This window comes from Mesoplodon densirostris, chromosome 13 (assembly GCF_025265405.1).
Source record: "Mesoplodon densirostris isolate mMesDen1 chromosome 13, mMesDen1 primary haplotype, whole genome shotgun sequence".
Taxonomy (NCBI): Eukaryota; Metazoa; Chordata; class Mammalia; order Artiodactyla; family Ziphiidae; genus Mesoplodon; species Mesoplodon densirostris.
The window spans coordinates 17,662,353-17,682,664 of NC_082673.1; the positions used below are offsets into that span (position 1 = coordinate 17,662,353).

The window sequence follows — 20,312 nt, forward strand, 5'->3', positions numbered from 1 at the left end:
GTCCACGAGGGCCCAGCTTTATGGAGCAAAACCTATTTCCTCCGAGGGCACCCAGCCCTCTCGATGCTGGCGGACTTCCCCACATGGGAGTCATTAAAAACAACCCTAGAGTGATTTCCTTCTGGTGCTGTTTGTTTATTGTCCAGTCGCGTGTGAGTCAGCCAGATCATGATTTGTGGTGGTTTTGCTCGTGAAATCTTACAGGAACAATGAGACGGCGCTGGCTGGTCAGGAACCCGGTTCCGAGTCACCCGGGAGGCGGCCCTGCAGTTTCGCAGAGACGGCCGGTGGCACGAGAACCCGCTAGTGTCGCTGCTGTGCAGGGTGACAGGGCCGGGCGGGCAATGGCCTTTGAGATGGGTTATACTGGGGTGGTGTTTCAGAGAGGAGAGCGGGGCAAGGAAAGAACAACACTGAGCACACTTCACACAGACACCGACCACATTTTTACTGCATTGGCTCCACGCTGGATTCCAACATGCTGGTCCAGAGCGTGGCTGGCTACAAGCTGGCAGGACCTCTACGGCTCCTCCCACAGCCACAGGCTTTCCCTTCCCCGCCATGAACGTTATTTCTCTTGATCCCACTCACTGCCCCAAGTGCAGAGGCAGTTATCAGAAAACACTTCGGATGCAAACAGTGAGTGTCTTACAACACACGGATGGGGTGGGTGCAATGTCCACTGCGAGCGTGGAATCCACAGAAATGGCTGGAGAGGCAAGACGCCTCCTTAGTGGCTAATAGGATGATGGCATTCAAAACCCACAAGTGGTTTTCGTTTTCTTTTTGAATTCCTGGAGTCTATTGAAACTAATTGTTCCTAACATTATTTCCTATTTGTAATCAAATGTCTGACCTGATTTCAACCATGTTTGTTGGCATACATCTTTGAGTGGTGTGCCTTGAAGTTATTCGGACTGATATAGGATGAAGATTACAAATATCTGCATAAAAAGAGAAACCGTGTGACTCTATATGAAGACAACGACCGTCACATTCCACAGCACATCACTGGTTAATCTTTGAATCGTCAGGCATTATTTAAAATGAGAGAGAATATAAGTGAACACAAGCCCCACGACAAAACAGTCATAACAACAGAACCAAACCCAATTTCTCTATTAATCACTTAAGAATTGTACCTCTGTTTCTAACACTTTTCATTAATTGTTATTTTAAGCTCCAGTAGCAGGATCAGATCTCTGCTGCCTCTGGGCAAATGAGTTATGATCTGATCTCAAGTTCCAAGGGAAATGCTCAAAGTTTTATTTTCCCCCAGTTGAATAAACAGTACTATGTCTATTATCTCTGGTGTTAGAATAGTGTTGTCTTCACATAAGACTCAAATCATGGTATTAGTCATTCATTTCCTTGAACACTGACACCCTCATGCGTGCTGACAGGTTTATAAGGATGCGGTGGCAGCCGTAGCTCTGGGAGCTGCTAGATGACCGACCTTGATTTCTTGCAGTCCTGAGCGATGGAGCCCGGGTGTGTCTGGTTATTGTCCGCTTTCTCTCCCAGATGCTGGGCTTGTCTGGAAGATTAATACATTAACAAGAGCTGAAGGCCCGGGGTTGCACATCTTCAGACATGTTTATTAGCAGATGGCACACAGGATTCAAAGGTCACCACAAAAGTGACATTTTAAAGTGAAACAACAATATTTATGTCCAGATAGTCTACTGATGAGATCATGTGGAAATGGTTTTGATTAAATTAGCTTATAAATGGTTGCCAGTCTATAGACAACTTAAAATGCCACGTCTGTTTACCAAATGTTTTTTTCTCACGCTCTCACCTTTTAAATATTAATGACCAAATGCTGTGGTTTTTTTTGGGGGGTGCGTTTAGGATCATTTAACCGCAGGATTCGTATATTTGGTTTTGACTTCCTAGGTTATCCAGTTTTTTTCATTCTAAAAATGTTATCTCCTGTGCGAGTTCTGAAATCTCACCTGCTATTATTTCTGCTTTGAAAGAATTTGGATTCCGCTGTTGTAAATACAATGGCTTGCAATTTCTTTAGTATAAATTGGGTCTCTGGAGAGACTTAAAGTTCAGTCTCTCAGATCAAACCTTATGTTCAATATAATAAAAGAGGTATGAGCTGGATTTCAGAAATTCTTATTAAATCTGCGTTTTGGCTTCTGTAGCCCTCGGGAGCCACACTTTTGTGACAACGTGCGCTTGTGTTTCATACAACAATGTGAAAAACAAAATGCAGCCAAGGGGAAGGAGCCCTCCTCTCAGCTTCTTTTCTTTTCCCCCTCTCTGTTGTGCCTACTACCTAGCAGGAATGTGAATGAAAATATTTACCTCAGAAAATGGTTTAGTCAGAGAATGCTCAACAGTCTGAAATGAGAATTCACCTTTTGCAAGTCTTGCAAACCTCCGTGGTCAGCAAAACCCACAGAAATATTTCCAGCAAAGGCATTAAAATGCAGAAATAATGATCAATCAGTAGATTAAAACTTTCACGGACATATTTACAGGAAACAAATATGACCATATAGACTGTCTCTTATTTCTTTACATTGAATTGCATTAGGAAACATTTTGTAGGGTATAGATATTATTGTCTTGAGTTTTTCACCTTATTATTATGTCTATCTTATTTTTCATACAGTTACAAAATTACAAATGTAAGAATACAACAGAAGATGTACTCACTTTTCAAGAGAACCTTTTTCAATATTCATTGCCCCTTCCATTGGATCCAATCCTTGTTCAGAAAATTGTTTCAAGGCACTTAAAGCTGCCTAAAAACGAAAACAAACACACAGACAAGCAGATTCAGTTACTGACTTTCATGTAATAAACAGATATGTAATAGTAAAAGAAAGCTTTGATATATAGTAAAGGCTATCAGTTCCATTAGTCTAAATAAATGCTTTTCTGTATCATTTAACAAAACTACATTTAAGAGGCTGTATTATGATGAAGCAATGCATATACTATGAAGGCTTTATTTTTGTGTGTCTGGGGGAAGAGGTGGAGAGAGGAGTCTCCCTCCATAAATCTCATGCCTTATCCATAATTTTGTAAAATCACAATGTTTTATCCGCAAATGTAGAAAACACCTAGTAGAAGCCTGTCATTCTTTGATGATGAGTTTTGCATCATTTCTCCTCACATTACTGAAACTCCACATTGTCTTCCTCCAGATGTGAGAACATCAGATTTTTTTCCAGCTTTCCAAAGTTAGCATAAATGTATTGTTCAATTTCATAGACATGTAGCCTCAAGCAAGTCACAGAATGTGAGCCCAGAAATGGACCAAATACACCCTTGCATACCGAGGGGATGGTATGATGGTATCCTGTGAGGAGAGAGAAAATTTGCGCTCCATGGGGCCCTGGGAAGGCAGGCCTGGCCGCGGCAGAGCCTCCTGTGGTGTGGATATGCCGGGGATGTGGGATGCAATGTGGATGCGTGGGATGCTGAAGGGTGTTGACAGGCTGGTAGAGGCTCGCTGAATAGCTGGGAGGCACCAAAAAATGTGATGCTGATAAGATCTGCATAAGTTGTTGACACTCTAGTGCACGGTCCAAATTGTTATTTCTTTGAATAAGAATTTGGTTCTTCATCCCCTCCCCAAACCCCAGCACTTCTCAGGTCAATTAGAAGAGCTTTGTTGTGTCTGAGATAGGTGTGAGCTGGCCAAAGTTGTTTGCATCTTGGAGATCCTGCTGGGTCACACTTTGGTCATCTGTAACTTCTCAACTGCCTCTGACAAAGAGCGAACTCTGCCAGTTGCTCAAACTTTTATCTGCCAGGGGCCCCTTTTGGGTAGCTGAGTGCATGATCTCTTCTACATCTCTTTTTTGTTTGTTTGTTTTTTGCGGTACGCGGGCCTCTCACTGTTGTGGCCTCTCCCGCTGCGGAGCACAGGCTCCTGACGCGCAGGCTCAGCGGGCCATGGCTCACGGGCCCAGCCGCTCCGTGGCATGTGGGATCTTCCCAGACCGGGGCACGAACCCGTGTCCCCTGCACCGGCAGGCGGACTCTCAACCGCTGCGCCACCAGAGAAGCCCCTCTTCTACATCTCTTTATGCGTAATATATCTTTTTGGTTTTGAGTTTTCAGCTAATAGGCTTTATTTTTTTTAGGGCAGTTTTAAGTTTGCAGAAAAAATGGAGCAGGGAGAGTTCCCATATACCCTCTCCCACTCCACCCTCTACACTGTTTCCCCTATTATTAACATCCTGCATTCCCGAGGTACATTTGTTACAACTGATGAAATATCGATATATTATCATTAACTGAAGTCCAGAGTCTACAAGTCTGTGTTGTACATTCTATGGATTTTGACAAATGTATAATGTCACATGTCCACCATTACAGTATCATACGGAATAATTTTATTGCCCTAAAAATCCACTGTGCTTCAGCTGTTCGCCCCTCCTCTCTTTCCCCCCAATCCCTGGCAACCCCTAGTATTTTCTTTTTAATCTCTATAGTTTTGTCTTTTTCGAAATTCATACAGCTGGAATCACACAGTATGCAGCACTTTCAGACTGGCTTCTTTCACTAAGCAATATGCATTTAAAGTTCCTCTATTCTCTATGTCTTTTCATATCATCTCTTTTTCACTGCTAAATATACTCCATTGCGTGGATGTACCATAGTTTCTTTATCCTTTTATACCTATTGAGGGACATCCTGGTTGCTTCCAGTTTTTGGCAATTATGAATAAAACTGCTATCAATATCTGTGGGCAGATTTTTGTGTAATATTTTTCCTCTCTTCTCTCTGTCGTTCTATCTTTTAAATCTCAACCCCTATATTCAACCAAAAAGAAAAAATATATCCTTTCCTTTTTTTTTTTTAGGCTACTTCTTCCTTTCAGATCTCTAAGCTGGTCTCCCCAGTTCAGACGTGCTAATTTGAATGCTCACTCACGCCTGCAGCCCCAGCCCGGGCGGGCAGGGGGAGGCCGTGCTTGGGCTCTCTGTTTCATCATTATCTCTTTGAACCCGGAGTCCTGTGGGGATGTCAGTGCCCTACCCCACTACCCCTGATCTTGGTACAGGCTCCTACTATACAGCCGCTGGTGTAGGCTGTAGTGGCAGGTAAGCACTAACATCAGTTGTGTAGGAGCAATGTGGCCATCTCACTGGGCACTGTTATTGGTTGAATTGTGTCCTCCGCCCATATTCATATGTTGAAGTCCTAAACCCCCATACTCAGAATATGGCCTTATTTGGAAATAGGGTGACTGCTGATATAATTAAGATGAAGTCATGCTAGATTGGGGTGTGGCCTGATCCATTATGACCAATGTCCTTATAAAAAGGGGAAATTCAGAAACAGAAACCCACACAGGGAGAACACCGTGTGAAGAAGAAGGCGTAACTGGAGTGATGCAACAGAAGTCAAGGAATGCCAAAGACTGCCAGCAAACCACCAGAAACTAGGAGAGAGGCATGGAACAGATTTCTCCCTCATAGCTCTCAGAAGGAACCAACCCTGCCAACACTTTGATCTTGGTCTTCTAACTTCCAGAACTGTGAGACAATAAATTCCTGTTGAATTTTTTTTTTTTTTTTTTTCTGGTACGTGGGTTTCTCACTGCTGCGGCCTCTCCCATTGCGGAGCACAGGCTCCGGACGCGCAGGCTCAGTGGCCATGGCTCATGATCCGTGGCATGTGGGATCTTCCTGGACCGGGGCACGAACCCGTGTCCCCTGCATCGGCAGGCGGACTCTCAACCACTGCGCCACCAGGGAAGCCCCCTGTTGAATTTATGGTTGGTGGTCCTTGGTTATGGAGGCCCTAGCAAATGAATACAGGTACATCATCATTCCTAGTTAAGGAGAGTAGAACCTCCTTCTCCTCTCTCTGATGTTTCCTTATATTCTCTTTTTATTATAAAAATAGTTTTTCATTACAGAAAAATCATAATATGTAGGCAAGCAAAAAGAATGTGAAAATATTCACAGTCTTACCTACCACTCACAACTTGGTGTACATCTTTCCATACCCTTTTCTATCCCCTCCCCATGTGTACACTCTCTAACCTGGATCATATCCTAACACTGTTCTAGAACCTGCTCTTGTCATTGAACGTGAGCAGTTCTCCACCTCAACAGAAACATTTCAGCAGCATCATTTTGCAGGACTGCACAGTGTCTCACTGACTTCATGAGCCTTTCTGTATTTAGCCAATCCCTAGTGTTGGACATTGAGGCCACACCCACTTTTTAAGCTGTTATTAACACTGCACCAAGCTTCTTAATGGTTAAAAATCTTTGAGTACGTTCTCAATAATTTCCTTGGGATAAATTCCTAGAAACTGAATTTCTGGGCCAAAGGGTGTGCACATTTGTAAAGATCTGATATAAACTTCTCCCTGTCCTCCGGGAGGTCGTACCCACCAGCACTCCGAGACACATCTGCTTCTCTAGGTGCTTCCGTAATCACCCCTCAGAACCACTCTGTGGATCACTGGAGCAAACCAGGTGTGTCATTTTACAGCCCCACTTTATTTTTCATTTGTCCATCCCTACCATTGACCTCATTCACTAGACTTGGCTTCGAGTGAAGTTTGGTTGCTTTCAAAAGTTAAATTCACCCTCAAAAGACTCAGATTTGGACACGTTTCCGCCTAAAAGAAAGTAATTCGCAGAGATATTTGATTCTTATTAAATTCAGTTAGATGACCTCTGAGGTCCTTTCAAGTCCTGAAACGCTGAGGAAGCTGGGCAGCCTTCCCGGGTGACTTGGCTGAGAATGGTCCCGTGGGTGTGCACATCCTTGTGGGCTCGTCACGTGAACCTGAGCGCTGCAGTCCCGCCTTGTGTGCGCGTGCGCGGAGGTGGGAGCCCGGCCCGCTTGCTACTAACCTGTAAAGACCAGTCCGAGCCGGACCTCTCCAGGTAGCCCAGCTTCGTAGGGTAGGCGAACGAACAGAGAGTTCTTTGTATATTCAACAATTTTTTTTTTTTTTTTTTTTTTTTTTGCTGTACGAGAGCCTCTCACTGTCGTGGCCTCTCCCATTGTGGAGCACAGGCTCCGGATGCGCAGGCTCAGCGGCCATGGCTCACGGGCCCAGCTGCTCCGCGGCATGTGGGATCTTCCCGGACCGGGGCACGAACCCGCGTCCCCTGCACCGGCAGGCGGACCCTCAACCACTGTGCCACCAGGGAAGCCCTATATTCAACAATTTTGAACAAATGAACAACTATTTTGTTCTGATCCGTTAATATGTGAATTAATGGTAGGAGTGATGATTTTTATCCATTTCTTCCCAAATGGATTATTATAGACGACTATTTCAGTGCCTTCTATAATAGTCTATCTGCAACATGGTTGGTACTGCTGAACGAGACTTTTGAGCGCTCCAGGGCTTCTTGGTCCTGTTTTATTCCCAATAAGGCCAAAACGACAACCAAAACGAAATCGTTTTCTGAAAATCGCTTATAGGCTACTTGTAGCCCAGTTTCACTAGCTGCTTTGGAAATACTTGTTGCCTGAATACCAGGAACCAAATGTCTTAGGACCCAGTGACACCTGTTCGCATCCACCCAAAAAGAGATGCACATATGAGATGAAGGCGAGGTCTCGGGAAGCAGGTTGGGTGTTTTACCTCTTGCAAAATCTCCTGGATGATTTAATCAATGTGACAGGCAGGTCCCCAAGCGCTGTCAAGATGATTGTCGTTGCTCCAGGCACGTCCTACCAGCTGGAATGGCGGAGTGCTCTTTCACTCGATGCCATGAAGGACTTTCAGAATTCTTGTGTGGCTGCTTCCCTCCAAAGGTATGTTTAAAAGCTTCCAAATAGGGCTTCCCTGGTGGCGCAGTGGTTGAGAGTCTGCCTGCCGATGCAGGGGACATGGGTTCCTGCCCCGGTCCGGGAGGATCCCACATGCCGCAGAGCGGCTGGGCCCGTGAGCCATGGCCGCTGAGCCTGTGCGTCTGGAGCCTGTGCTCCGCAGCGGGAGAGGCCGCAACAGTGAGAGGCCCACGTACACGAAAAAAAAAAAAAAAAAGCTTCCAAATAACATTCCCTTAACTGTCTGATGAGATAATTCAGCCCACATCTTATTGATAACCCTGAATACAATCGCTTATAAATATGAGAGGACTTCTTTCTACTTTATAAAAGGGAATGAAGACACTTTATCTTCTCTGTAAACAGCAATCGCTGCCATTTGATGAGCATCCCTCTGCCACAGCCATGAGACCGGGTCCCTTACCTGCGTGACCTCAGGTGTTACCACAGCCCTGCAAGATAGGTCCTTCCCATAGGAATTCAGCAACCTACTCGAGGTCACACGGCTAGTAAGTGGCGGAGCAGAGAGAGATGTGAACCCAGCCCACATCCTTGGTCACATCACTTTATTTCCTTCAAACGTAAAATCTGCTCACATTCAGCCTAGGCAACTCCACCACAACTCCTTTTAATATCATTATTTCAAAATCGCTCCTATAACCTCCTCTATATGAGTATTTCTATTGATTATTTTCCATGATAATGAATTGAGGTAAGCTCATGAAATGATCTCCATTTTCTAGAGAAGGGCTTTATTACCTTGTACGGAATCACACAGTTTCCAGTCTCCAGCTTTTCTGGGGTCCCTGGGTTGACTTCTGAGACCTCATTTGGCACTTCTATAACACTTTCAGTTTGGTTAAAACTAAATTGCTGGGCTTCCCTGGTGGCGCAGTGGTTGAGAGTCCGCCTGCCGATGCAGGGGACACGGGTTCGTGCCCCGGTCCAGGAAGATCCCACATGCCACGGAGCGGCTGGGCCCGTGAGCCATGGCCACTGAGCCTGCGCATCTGGAGCCTGTGCTCCTCAACGGGAGAGGCCACAACAGTGAGAGGCTCTCGTACAGCAAAAAAAAAAAAAAAAAAACAAAACAAAACTAAATTGCTATAGCAATTATTTCATCACTTAGAATGACCCAAAGGCCATAATTCCTTGCCTTCCCTCCCGTCGTTCTCAGAAGAGTTCATCTGTCACCTTCCTGTTGTGGCTGGGAGGAGGGAGAAACGAGATGCAGTGTCTGCCTGGGATTGTGGGGTGGAGGCTACCCACTGAGAGGAGGTGTTGGGACTGCAAAGGTGAAACAGAGAGAGAAAGAGGGCTTGGCTGTGCTTTAGAGGGAGAGATAAGCCAAACGTGTTCAGGGAAGTCGAGATGGGCAGGGGCTGCCAACCAGGCACTGCTCTGACAGGTACGAATAGAGCCCTGGCCCTGCTGCTTCCTCCCAGCTCCTCAGGAGCTCCATGAGGAATCAGGGGCTCTCCTTCCACTCCCAGCCCCACTCATCAACCACTACTTCCCCTGAAAGGACACTTTACCGAGTAAGAAAGTCCATGGAGTGAGACGGGTTTGCTTCGCCTTCTACAGCAAAACGCCCACAACAATAGGCTAATGCAGCTACCCCAAAATAGCCACATAATGTTTAGCACGACCCAAATATTGGTCATTTCAAAGAACAACGTACAACGGAGTAGCATTTCGAACAAAAACTAAAATTGAACAGTCCACAAAAATGTTTTACTGTGTTCATCCAAATCTGTCCAGAAGATGGTAAACAAAATCCTTATGTTTAAACTACCTGAGCTGAATAAGCTGTTACTTGCTAGAGGCCAGTTGCTTTACAAAAAATTAAGAACACGTTATAAATATGTGATGTAATATTAAAGGACACTTTGGAGTGAGCAAAAAATCAAATAGCCTTCATTTGGGGAGACATAGTTGAAGTCCGATTAGAAGCAAGTTCATACACACACACACACACACACACACACACACACACACACACAGGAATATTACTCAGCCATAAAAAAGAATGGAACAATGCCATTTGCAGCAACGTGGATGGACCTAGAGATGATCATACTAAGTGAAGTAAGTCAGAAAGAGAAAGACAAATACCACATGATATCACTTACATGTGGAATCTAAAAAAAATGATACAAATGAACTTATTTACAAAACAGAAACAGACTCACAGACATAGGAAACAGATTTACGGTTACCAAAGGGGACAGTGTGTGGTGGTGGGGGGAGATGAGTTAGGAGTCTGGGATTAACATACACACACTACATAAAATAGGTAAATGACAAGGACCTACTGCATAGCCCAGGGAACTGTACTCAATAACCTATAATGGAAAAGAATCTGAAAAATAATATATATATATACATATATGTATGTATAACTGAATCACTTTGCTGTACACTTGAAACTAACATAACATTGTAAATTAACTATACTTAAATAAAACATTTTTAAAAAGAAGCAATTTCTACCTTGTCCATTACTGAGATGGTAAAGAGATAAAAGATGTTCAGCTCCTGCAGCCTGCAGGTCACCCTCTCAGCACAGACAATTTGCCATGTGATAAATGTAAACTAACCTTGGGGAGTCGTGGGGAGGAGGTAAATCTGGGTTCCTTAATGAACAACATCCTGAATGATGCTTAAACCCAAGTTGTATAACTTCCCACACACTGTGGATTCGAGAATTTCAAAGATACACTAACATAAGTACCCAGAACCCTCCATATGGCTTTGACCATAAACAAACAGACAACTATATGATTTCATTTCCAAGGTCAGAAAATGTTTTCCTAGCAAATCAAAACAAACTCACTCAGCATCCTTTTGTATGTTACCACAGTCTACCAACTGGAATCTTAAACTTTAGCTTTATGATAATTTATATGTTCTGGGACTTTTTTTTTTTTTAAGGTATATCCAAGGCAATAGATGTAGCTTTGTTTGAAAGAAGAAAGATTTTTTAAGTGTTTTAAAGAAGTGGATGACATTTCCTTTTCTTATTCCTGTCTTTTCAGCTCAACACTTGTATCCATTTGTGTGTGTGTGTTTCCCTTAGAGGAGGGCATCTGCATAGATACATAGAAGTATTTTTGTCCCCAAAAGATTTTACAACTGTTTTGGGAATAACGCCCCACAGGTTCTAAAACAGATGTCGCTGCCATTTCGTGTATCGCTTGTTTTGTGCGTAGTTATAGCAATGCCAGAAACATGATGCCAATAAGATACTTTCCATGCCTGTTTGTTGGTCTTGGTTCACACGTGTGTGTGTGTGTGTGTGTGTGTGTGTGTGTGTGTGTGTCCACAGGATGGGGGTGAGCCTTTCCAGCCATTTCTGTAGTTTCTAACTTTTCTCTTGTCGATCAGCAATTTAGCAAACTGTTGAAACCAGTGCCTATTCTTCTTGCTTCCTTCTGCAGGGACTGAAGAGTTTGTAATGACAACACAGCAGCGTTAAGTCATTCTCTGAGAGACAACAATGTTCATTAGCAAAATGTGAACTTTAACTCATCCCCTCATGACACGCAGTTCTTTTCTGAGTCTTTGAACAGGATCCCCAATGGATCCTTTTCTTTTTTTTTCCATTTCACACTTTTCCCTTCGATTTCACATCCTGAATCCCAGAAACAGACAGGCTGTTCCCATTAAAGTCAATGGTAACCATACATGTCCGGATGTGGCCTTCATTTTGAAGTGTTCAAGATTTGTTTTGTTTTGCCTTTTCCCCCTAAAGTGCTTGCTCATATGTAACTCTTCCTGGGAGCAGGTCTAACTGCTGGATTCACTTCAGAACGCAGGCATTGGACATATATGCAGCTCATTAGACCAGTCTCCTTTAATGAGAAATGATAGGCTTCAAACTGCAAACATCTTCATTTGCAGCTGAGGACTCCCCTCACTTCTCTTCCCAACAATCTTTGAGACCGACTCTCCGTGAAGTCATTTAAAAATGACTGAAAAACCAGAAGGTCTTTTCTTCAGTAGGCTTGAAGTCTTATTGCCCAAAGAATGTGAATTTTAATGTTTCTAAGTTATCATTTTCTTACTTTGAATGGTCTATAACAAAATGCCAAGTCTCTCTTTATATAAAATAAGAGAAACCCAAAAGAGAAAATTGTATTTCTAAATTTTATCACATTATGATAGGAGCCTCAGTCTATGACTTTTCAGATGAATCAATGGTAGGACTTTAAAAATAAAATAAAAAGTTGATTATATTGAGCTTTAATTAAACCGTTTGCTGCCCTGCTAACAATTTCATTATAGTCCACACTTTCATTTATGCTTACACAATCCTCTTGGTTCAGGTAATTTCCACAAAATTGGTACCTTATAAAAAAGCTCTTACTGTTGGAACAAAGGGATGTCAGTTAAGGTGATGGCTACCCACTGTTTAAAAAAAAAAAAAAAAAAAAGAGGTGTGGGTGGTCGGAAGACTAAGGTGTGCCTTGGACAGTCTCCTAAGGCAAAGAATAGGAATTTTGGCTCCAGAATTTGGGGAATTAGTACAAAATTGGGCACTTAAACTATAGACTTAGCCATCACCTTTATTTCAGCTATCAGGCACTTACTGCTGGGTAATCCACATAGTTGCCAGCCTTGACCATAATACAGAGTTGAATGTGAAGCAGGATTAACTGTGCTAAGGAATGTTTTCAGTGTGTTTAGGACAAACCTGAGCAGTGACATCCATGCTGCCATGGCTTCCTCCAGTCACGCTGTTTCTGTTTTACCAATAGGATTCCTTTTAAATTCGTGTGTTGTCTTTTACTTAATTATTTTTGCTTCAACAAAAACCCCCCTTTATAACGGTGTTTACTGAAACATGGTGTTGGGCACAAAGGCAAGTGTCCATCTCTCTCTGAACTTGGCAGGATAATCACCCACAAAGCTGTCCTACCCCCCAGAATCTGAATATGGCAAAAGTGATTTTGCAGATGGGACTGAGGTATGAACATTGAGATGGAGAGGTTATCCTGGATTATGCACGTGGGTCCAATCTAATCACATGACTCCTTAAAACCACAGAAGCTTTCCTGGCTTTGGTCAGAGAGAAGGACGTGGCCAGGAAAACATGCTCAACAAAATGCAGTGTTCTTAGTTTTGAAGATGGAGGAAGTCAAGGAAGGTGTGTGGCCTCTATAAACTGGAAAAGGCAAGGAGACCAGTTCACTCCTGGAGCCCCAAAAAGGAACTGCCGACACCTTGATTTCAGCTCAGTGAGACTCCTGTCTAACTTCTGACCCACAGAGCTCTAAGACAACAAACACGTTTGTGTTGGGCTAAGCCACTCAGCCTGTTCATTTGTTACAGCAGCAAGAGAAAACTAATACACTCTTCCAGTCATCTAGACAAGGAAGTGAACGGGCATGGCATTTGGAGTCTGTCAGGCCTAGATTAAAATGTCAGCTCCACTGCAGACCAGCCGGGTGTCTTTATGCAAGTGACTGTATGTCTCAGAGCCTCGTTTTCATCATCTGTAAACCGGAAACTACAACACCTACCACGTCGAATTGTTTGAGAGGCGAATGCCTGGGCTATAGCGGTGTTTTATAAATGAAGGCCTGTAGTACACAACTTTCTCTGTTGAGCCCAACATTCAGTCATAAAATTCTTTATGCTCTCTGTCTCCATGTTAATTTATGCCCAGTTTCCTGTATATTTCTATCGACTTCCTCCAGCACATTGCTCTTCTATCTCTCTTCTAAGAGAACCCTATCATTATGCCTCCCCCTTAATCAACAGCCGTTAATAACTCCCAGCCCCAGGATACCATCCTATATTCTTGGCCTGGCATTCAGGGCCCTCCCTCAGCTGACACCAGTCTACCCTACAACCTTACTTGCTGCAGTTTCATTAGTGTGTTTTCTAGAGTGTGATTTCCCCAAACAGCAGACCAGTCACCAGCCTCAGGAACACCTGGCAGGTGTCAGTGTTATCAACAAGCTCCCTGGCCTATCGGCCTAAAGACACACCAATATTTCAGAAGCCCTGCCCGCATGGATCTTCCGCCCTGGTCAGATTGATCTACCTCCTGTCTGGGAAGATATCGGGGCTTTCTACCTCCACACCTCTGTTCCTGCAGGCTTTCTGACTTCTCAGCGTGGTCTTCTTGGATTCCCAGCCTGTGTCCCACCCATGAATTTCTGACAGCCCCGGCCATTTACCTCCCTGGACTGTAAGTCAACTTTAACGTGTTTACATGCTGTCTCCCAGGTAGTTGGTCTGTTGGGGCCATTTTCCTGTTTGAAATCATCACAGTGTGTTTACAGAACATCTTCAAGGAATACTCTTTGATAGATTATCCTTCGGCTTCCATGTGAAGCTCACCCAGACAGGCAAGTGCTTGCAGACACATTTCTTCTTCCTGTTTTCTCTTTATTCTCCTATTCATCTTGCCCTCCCTTGCTTTCCTCCCCCTGCAGGGCCTCCTCCAAAACTTCTCTCCATGGAGGCTCTTCCTCCTCCCCGTCTGCACCCCTCCACCCCTACCCGCAGGCTCTGCGGCCAGGGCACCATGGGATAGACCATCCCAGGAAAGCAGGGCTGGGTTGTAGCTATCCGTGTGAGAGAAGGTTCTCCTTCCCCACAACTTACCTCCAAAGAATACAGAGGATAGTTACTGTCTTTTCCAAATGTCAATCATGGGCTGCAACCAGCGCTCAAAGCTCAGCCTTCCTGGGGTCCTGTGAGGCTACAGAGGGAAGTGCCTGGGAAACCCTCCCTGGGAGGACCCCACAAAGGGGGCTTTGCCTGAGACCCTTGAGATGGGGACATCCTGAAACAGAGGACCAGAGGGGAGCCTCTTCCGCCCAAGGAGGCCTGGCTCTGTGGGGCAATCGAGGCTGAATTCTGCCTTGGCAGCCCTCCCCTCTGCTGCCCCAAAGGTTCATTTGGGATTTCTTGGTCCTTTGAGATGCTACTCCAAAGAGAATGAGAAGCATTCCCGCTGAACATGGGCACACACTGCTCTGTCTATTCAGGAATTTCATTTGGGTTTGAGTATGTGATTGATAAAAACTTACATTATAGTTATTTCACAATTTCTACTGCCCTTAATGTATTCTTGGATTGCCCGGTGGGGAAGGATGGGTAGGAACAGAGCATAATGGTCAAACGATATAATGTATAAAGTTCTGTTTAATTCTGAACCTTTGGTTGTATTGCAATAGAGTCATAGGTGGTAAAGGTAGGTGGCCTGCAGGCCTTGTTGATTATCTCAATGGGTGAGGCACACAGAAGTCTGACTTTTTCTTGGGGCATTTGGTGGCCATCCTAGTGGTCAGATTGCAGGAGGGAGGGGCCAGAATAGACCTTCACCTCCATCCCAAATGTCTCCTTAGCCTCCTACTGACACCTGATTAAGGTCTAAGCATGCACAAAAATACAAAGAATAGTACACTGAACCCTCACATGCTTATCATTCAGATCAAGAATTATCAGTATTTTACCAATCTTGTTTCATGTATCTTCATGTTTTTCCTGTAGTATTCCAAATCATATATCAGGTAAAGATACATGCCATTATCAGACCTAACAAAATTAACAGTGCATCCTTTCTATCATCTAAATACCCAGGTCATGTTAAAATTTCCCTGATAGGGCTTCCCTAGTGGCGCAGTGGTTAAGAATCCAGCTGCCAATGCAGGGGACACGAGTTCAAGCCCTGGGCCGGGAAGATCCCACATGCCACGGAGCAACTGAGCCCGTGCGCCACAACTACTGAGGCCCTCGTGCCTAGAGCCCGTGCTCCACAACGAGAGACGCCACCGCAATGAGAAGCCCGTGCACTGCAATGAAGACCCAATACAGCCAAAAATAAATAAAATAAAAACAAATAAATAAATTTAAAAAATTTTCCCTGGAAGTCCCAATGATGTCCATTAAACTTGGTTTTCAAATCTACATCCCATCAGTTCATGAGTTGTATTTGATTGACCTTTTAAGATCTAGGAGTCCTGTGGCAGCCGAATAAGTCCTCTCAAAGATGTCTGAGTCCTAATCCCAGAGACCTGTGAACGTTACTTTACCAGGGACTTTGCAGATGGGATAAACTGAGGGTCTGGAGATGGGATGATTAGTCTGGATTTCCCGGTGAGTCCAATCTGATCCAATGAGTCCTCAAAATTAGAGAACCCCTCCCAGCACTGGTGAGAGAGAGACATGATGAGGGAAGAGGGATCAGAGGGATGTGTGACATTATTGGCTTTGAATGTGGAGGAAGCGGCCAGGAACCAAGGAATGCAGGAAGCTCACAGAAGCTGGAAAAAGCAAGGAAGCATTCTCCCCCTGAGCCTCCAGAGAGGAACACAGCCCTGCTGGCACCTGGATTTCAGCCCTGTGAGACCGTGGCTGACTTCTGATGACAGAAGTGTCAGATAATACACTTGTGTTGTTTTAAAGCGCCCTTCCTTTAACAGGGGGACTGAAGTCACACAGAGGTGTAAACTCTGACACCAGGTTCTTTCCCGAGAGAGACCAGGCTGGTGCTGGGCCCGAAAAGGAGGCCCGAGGGCCTGCCTGAGACGTCTGGGGAAAGGGGAGGCTGGGGACCTGAGAAGTGGGACCGGCTGAGCTGCAGGCCTCATCAGGCCAGAACCGAAGAGCTCCCCACCCGTCTCAAAGTGGGCTTCACCCTAAGATCAAGTCACTAAGATCAAGGCACCTAATCCCTTCTAGGACCTCCCTCTGCCCTCGGGGGTCCAGGCACCTTCGCTCCTGCGCTGTGCCCGCCGCCTCCTTTCTGTTCCTTGACTGTGACAAGCTCGCCCCCATCTCAGGGACTCATGCTGGCCGGTCCCTCAAGCCACCCCCTCCTCAAGACCGGCTGCTTGTCAGCCTTCAGATCTCAGGCCAGGGAGGCCTCCCTGACCGCTCCAGAAACTCACATAACTGTGCTCATTATCCTCATAACGCCTGTCACTGCCTGTGATTAGTTCCTAGGGGGCGGGGTCCGGTCTGTCTGAGTCACGACTGGGTACCGACCTTCATTGTACAAAGAGTCACTGGGAACCGGGCGCCGCACTGGGCACCAGGAAACAGCTCCGCGGACACACTCCCTGCCTGTTCGTGGCGTGCCTCCCAGCAGGAGGGAAAGCGTGCAGACCACGCCAGGCTAGCGGCTGACGCTGTAGGGGCAGCACATACCACGGCAGCCTCGAGAAGGGCGCCCAGGGCTCCCCGGAGAAAACTGTGTCACAGAGAGGGCACATCTGGGGTGAGACTTAGGGTGAGGAAGACTTCTTCACGGAGGCGGACAGGGAGAGCAGAGCGATGCTGGCAGGGGGAGCTGCTCCTGCCAAGGGGCTGGAGCTGGGAGGGAAGGAGGGGTTGGGGACTCGATCGGGTTTCAAGCTGTGGTGTAGAAAAGGGAGGCGCCGCCGTCTGGGAAAGCCTGAGCCAAGCCCAAGGGGCGGAAGCCACAGGTGGAGAGATTTGGTCTCAGAACAGGAAGGAACCTCGTGTCCGCGGAGAGCAAGCTGGGCTCTGAGGAAGGACTGGGTGGCGCCCATTGCCAGGCCGGCTGTCAGGTAGGAGGCCGGGCCTGGAGCAGGTGGCCGTGAGGTCCCTCGTGTCTCAGGCTCTCTGATGCTCTGAGTCAGGACAAGGTCACACAGGGGAAGAACGCCGGCACATCTGCAGGGTGGGAAAGGCTGTTGGAGAGGTGACATGTAGAGCTGTGTCACCTGGGATGAGTGTGGTTTGCAGGGGAAAGCTGAGTCTTCCCTGATAGGGGTAAAAATTGGACCTGAGCTTCACGATGGGTCACGTGAGAAAGCGTCTTTCCCTTGTCGCTCCTCAGCATCTCCATTTAGAAGACTGAGTCGGTAAAACCATCCTATTACAGGGATTAACTGATGGACATGTCCTGGAGGTGTCTGCCACATACCGTCCTATGTGGTAAATGTTTTTTTTTTTTTTAAATGTCTTACTTTTTAAAATTTACTTTTGGCTGCGTTGGGTCTTTGTTGCTGCACGCGGGCTTTCTCTGGTTGTGGCGAGCGGGGGCTACTCTTCGTCATGGTGTGCGGCCTTCTCATTGCGGTGGCTTCTCTTGTTGCGGAGCATGGGCTGTAGCCATGTGGGTTTCAGTAGTTGTGGCACACGGGCTCAGTAGTTGTGGCTCACGGGCTCTAGAGCGCAGGCTCAGTAGTTGTGGCCCACTGGTTTAGTTGCTCCGCAGCATGTGGGATCTTCCCGGACCGGGGCTCGAACCCGTGTCCCCTGCATTGGCAGGCGGACTCTCAACCACTGCGCCACCAGGGAAGCCCTGTCTTGATCTCTAAGTCCATCCTTGGACCTCTTATCTTCTCTCTGGATAGTCTCTCCCTAGATGATTTCATTGAGGCCTATGGCTTAAATCCCTTATAAATGCTGATGGCCCCCAATTCCCATCTTCAGCCTAATCGTCTGCCCTACAGTTCGCACACATAGCCGCCTGGCGGGTTTCTCCACTTAGGAGTCTAAAAAGCATCGCAAACCTGCCCAAATCCGAACTCTGGATTATCATCGTCAGACATGACCTCTGGCAGGAAAGGGAACCCCCGTTCAACCCGTGGCTCAGGCAAAATCCCTAGGACTCAGCCTCACTGGCTTCCTTTCTCTCACCTCCGACATCTGACCTATTACCGAGTCCTGCCGGTTCTTCTTTGCAATGCAGCCAGAATCGAACTACTTCTTACCACCGGCTCTGCTCCAGCCTCACCCAAGCCACCATCACCTCCCAGCAAGACTCGTCATGGAGCTTCCTAACCTCTCTCCCTGTGTCTGTCTCTGCCCACCTAAAGCCCATCCTTCGAACATATCTGGAAAGACGGATGTGAAAGGTAAATGAGAACAGGTCACGACCCTGCTCAAAACCCTCCAGGGGCTTCTAGTTGCTCTTAGAACGAAACCCCAATTTCTGACTTGGGCCCGAAGCCCTCCGTGACCTTCCCCATCTGCAGCTCAGTCTCATCAGCCTCATTCCCACACTCTTCCAAACCACAGAGCTCCGGCCAGCCCAGCCCGTCTGCCCTTCACAGGGCACCCTGAGTTCATTGCTGTCTCTAGGACCTGCACGTGCTTCTCCCTAGACCTGGGGCTCTTCCCCCAGGTCTCCACAGGGCTCTGTCCCTCACCTCAGCCAGTTCTCTCCTCAACTGTCACCCCTCGAGACCAGGGGCCCTTCAGGGGCCACACACTCCACTCCCAGCCTGGCGTTCTCGTGTCTCCTCACACCGTCTAAGTTTTAGTGCTTACTGGCCCTAAATTTTTATTTATCTATTTAACCATTTCCTCGTTTATTGTCCACATCCCCATTAGAATGTAAGTTCTGTGAGGGCAAAGATTTGTCTGTTTTGTTCATTGCTAAATACTCAGCACCTAGAATAACAGGCACTCAATACTTATTAGCTGAATGACCGAACGAATGGTTAAAGACAGTGACCAAGTTCAAGAATATCTAGCCACCTCCTATATACAGTATACTTTTAATAATTTTCAGAAGTTCCCTATGGAAATTAGGGAGTAGCTCATTTCCTCCATTTATTGAAACCCAGAAGTAAGCATTCATTTGATGTTTAAAGACTGATTATTCAGCTGAAGTGAGTAGCTGCTACATGTTGGTCTTGCAAATGCAGAGAATTAAGTATCGTGATAGGTCTCCAGTGTGGGTATTCTCACACATTGTAAACTTATTTTATGCCAATTACATCATTGCAACTTTGGAAGAAACGTTATTGGAATTAACTTTAGTTTTTTTCTAGAAAGTCTTCATTTTTTTAAGCTAAATGTAGTCACTGTAAAGTTCAAGAAGTAAATTTTATCTTCTTTTTCTAGGTACCACTGAAAGAAAAGCACATCTCTAATATCACACTTGGTTTGGTAATTTTTAGAAACTCCATTAAAAGTAATTGTTAAAGTTTATAATTAAATAAGCATCTCAAAGGAAAAACTAGTATCCCGGTTTCCTAAAAACATCTTCATTAAGACAATATAATCAAACAAAGAGATTTACTTTGTGTTTAAATAATTATGATCACAAATGGTCCCCTTCCCCCCACCTCCACACCAAAATGAGAAGTAGTTTAGTATACTTTTGGGGATATGGTTTCCGTCTGCCAAATACTTAAGTACAAAATTCTCCTAAGTTGTTTCAAGAAACTGCTAGTACTCTAAGAGGGTTGACATCCTAATATATCCAAACACAGTTTTTTTTTCCCCTAATTGTTTGGCTGCAGATGAAGATGTAAGGTTATAAGTATAAGAATTTATGCAGTGATCAGTGATGGAATCCTAATCCATCTTAAGCTGTCAGCATGACAACTGGCAGTTCCCAATGTGTATTAAGAGACAGCGATTTTTTTTTTTTTTTTTTGCCTGAGGGTACATTCCCTTTCAAAAGCAGAATATTTTTCTTCTTTTGCTTTCTAAAGATATCATGTTAAACTCCATTCTTAAGGGTTAATCTTTTAAGGAGGCAAGATAAATTGGAGAGAAAATGTGAGAGATTTATAAATTGGGGGAAAATG

The 20,312-nt window shown here is 45.4% G+C and overlaps 1 protein-coding gene across 7 annotated transcripts in view; it reads right to left on the reverse strand.

Moving 5' to 3' along the window:
• Positions 1-427: 427 nt before the first annotated feature.
• The window catches only part of STAU2 (staufen double-stranded RNA binding protein 2), a 303,363-nt gene continuing 283,478 nt past the window's right edge, over positions 428-20,312 (reverse strand). For 6 of the 7 annotated variants that reach the window (XM_060115950.1, XM_060115949.1, XM_060115947.1 and 3 more), the window contains 2 exons: positions 2,674-2,762; positions 428-1,537 (listed from right to left, as the gene is read on the reverse strand). In XM_060115950.1, coding sequence (XP_059971933.1) covers positions 1,444-1,537; positions 2,674-2,762 — 183 coding nt within the window. In that variant the 3' untranslated portion in view covers positions 428-1,443. The remainder of the gene's footprint in view (positions 1,538-2,673; positions 2,763-20,312) is intronic. The other variant, XM_060115945.1, reaches the window with a different exon arrangement.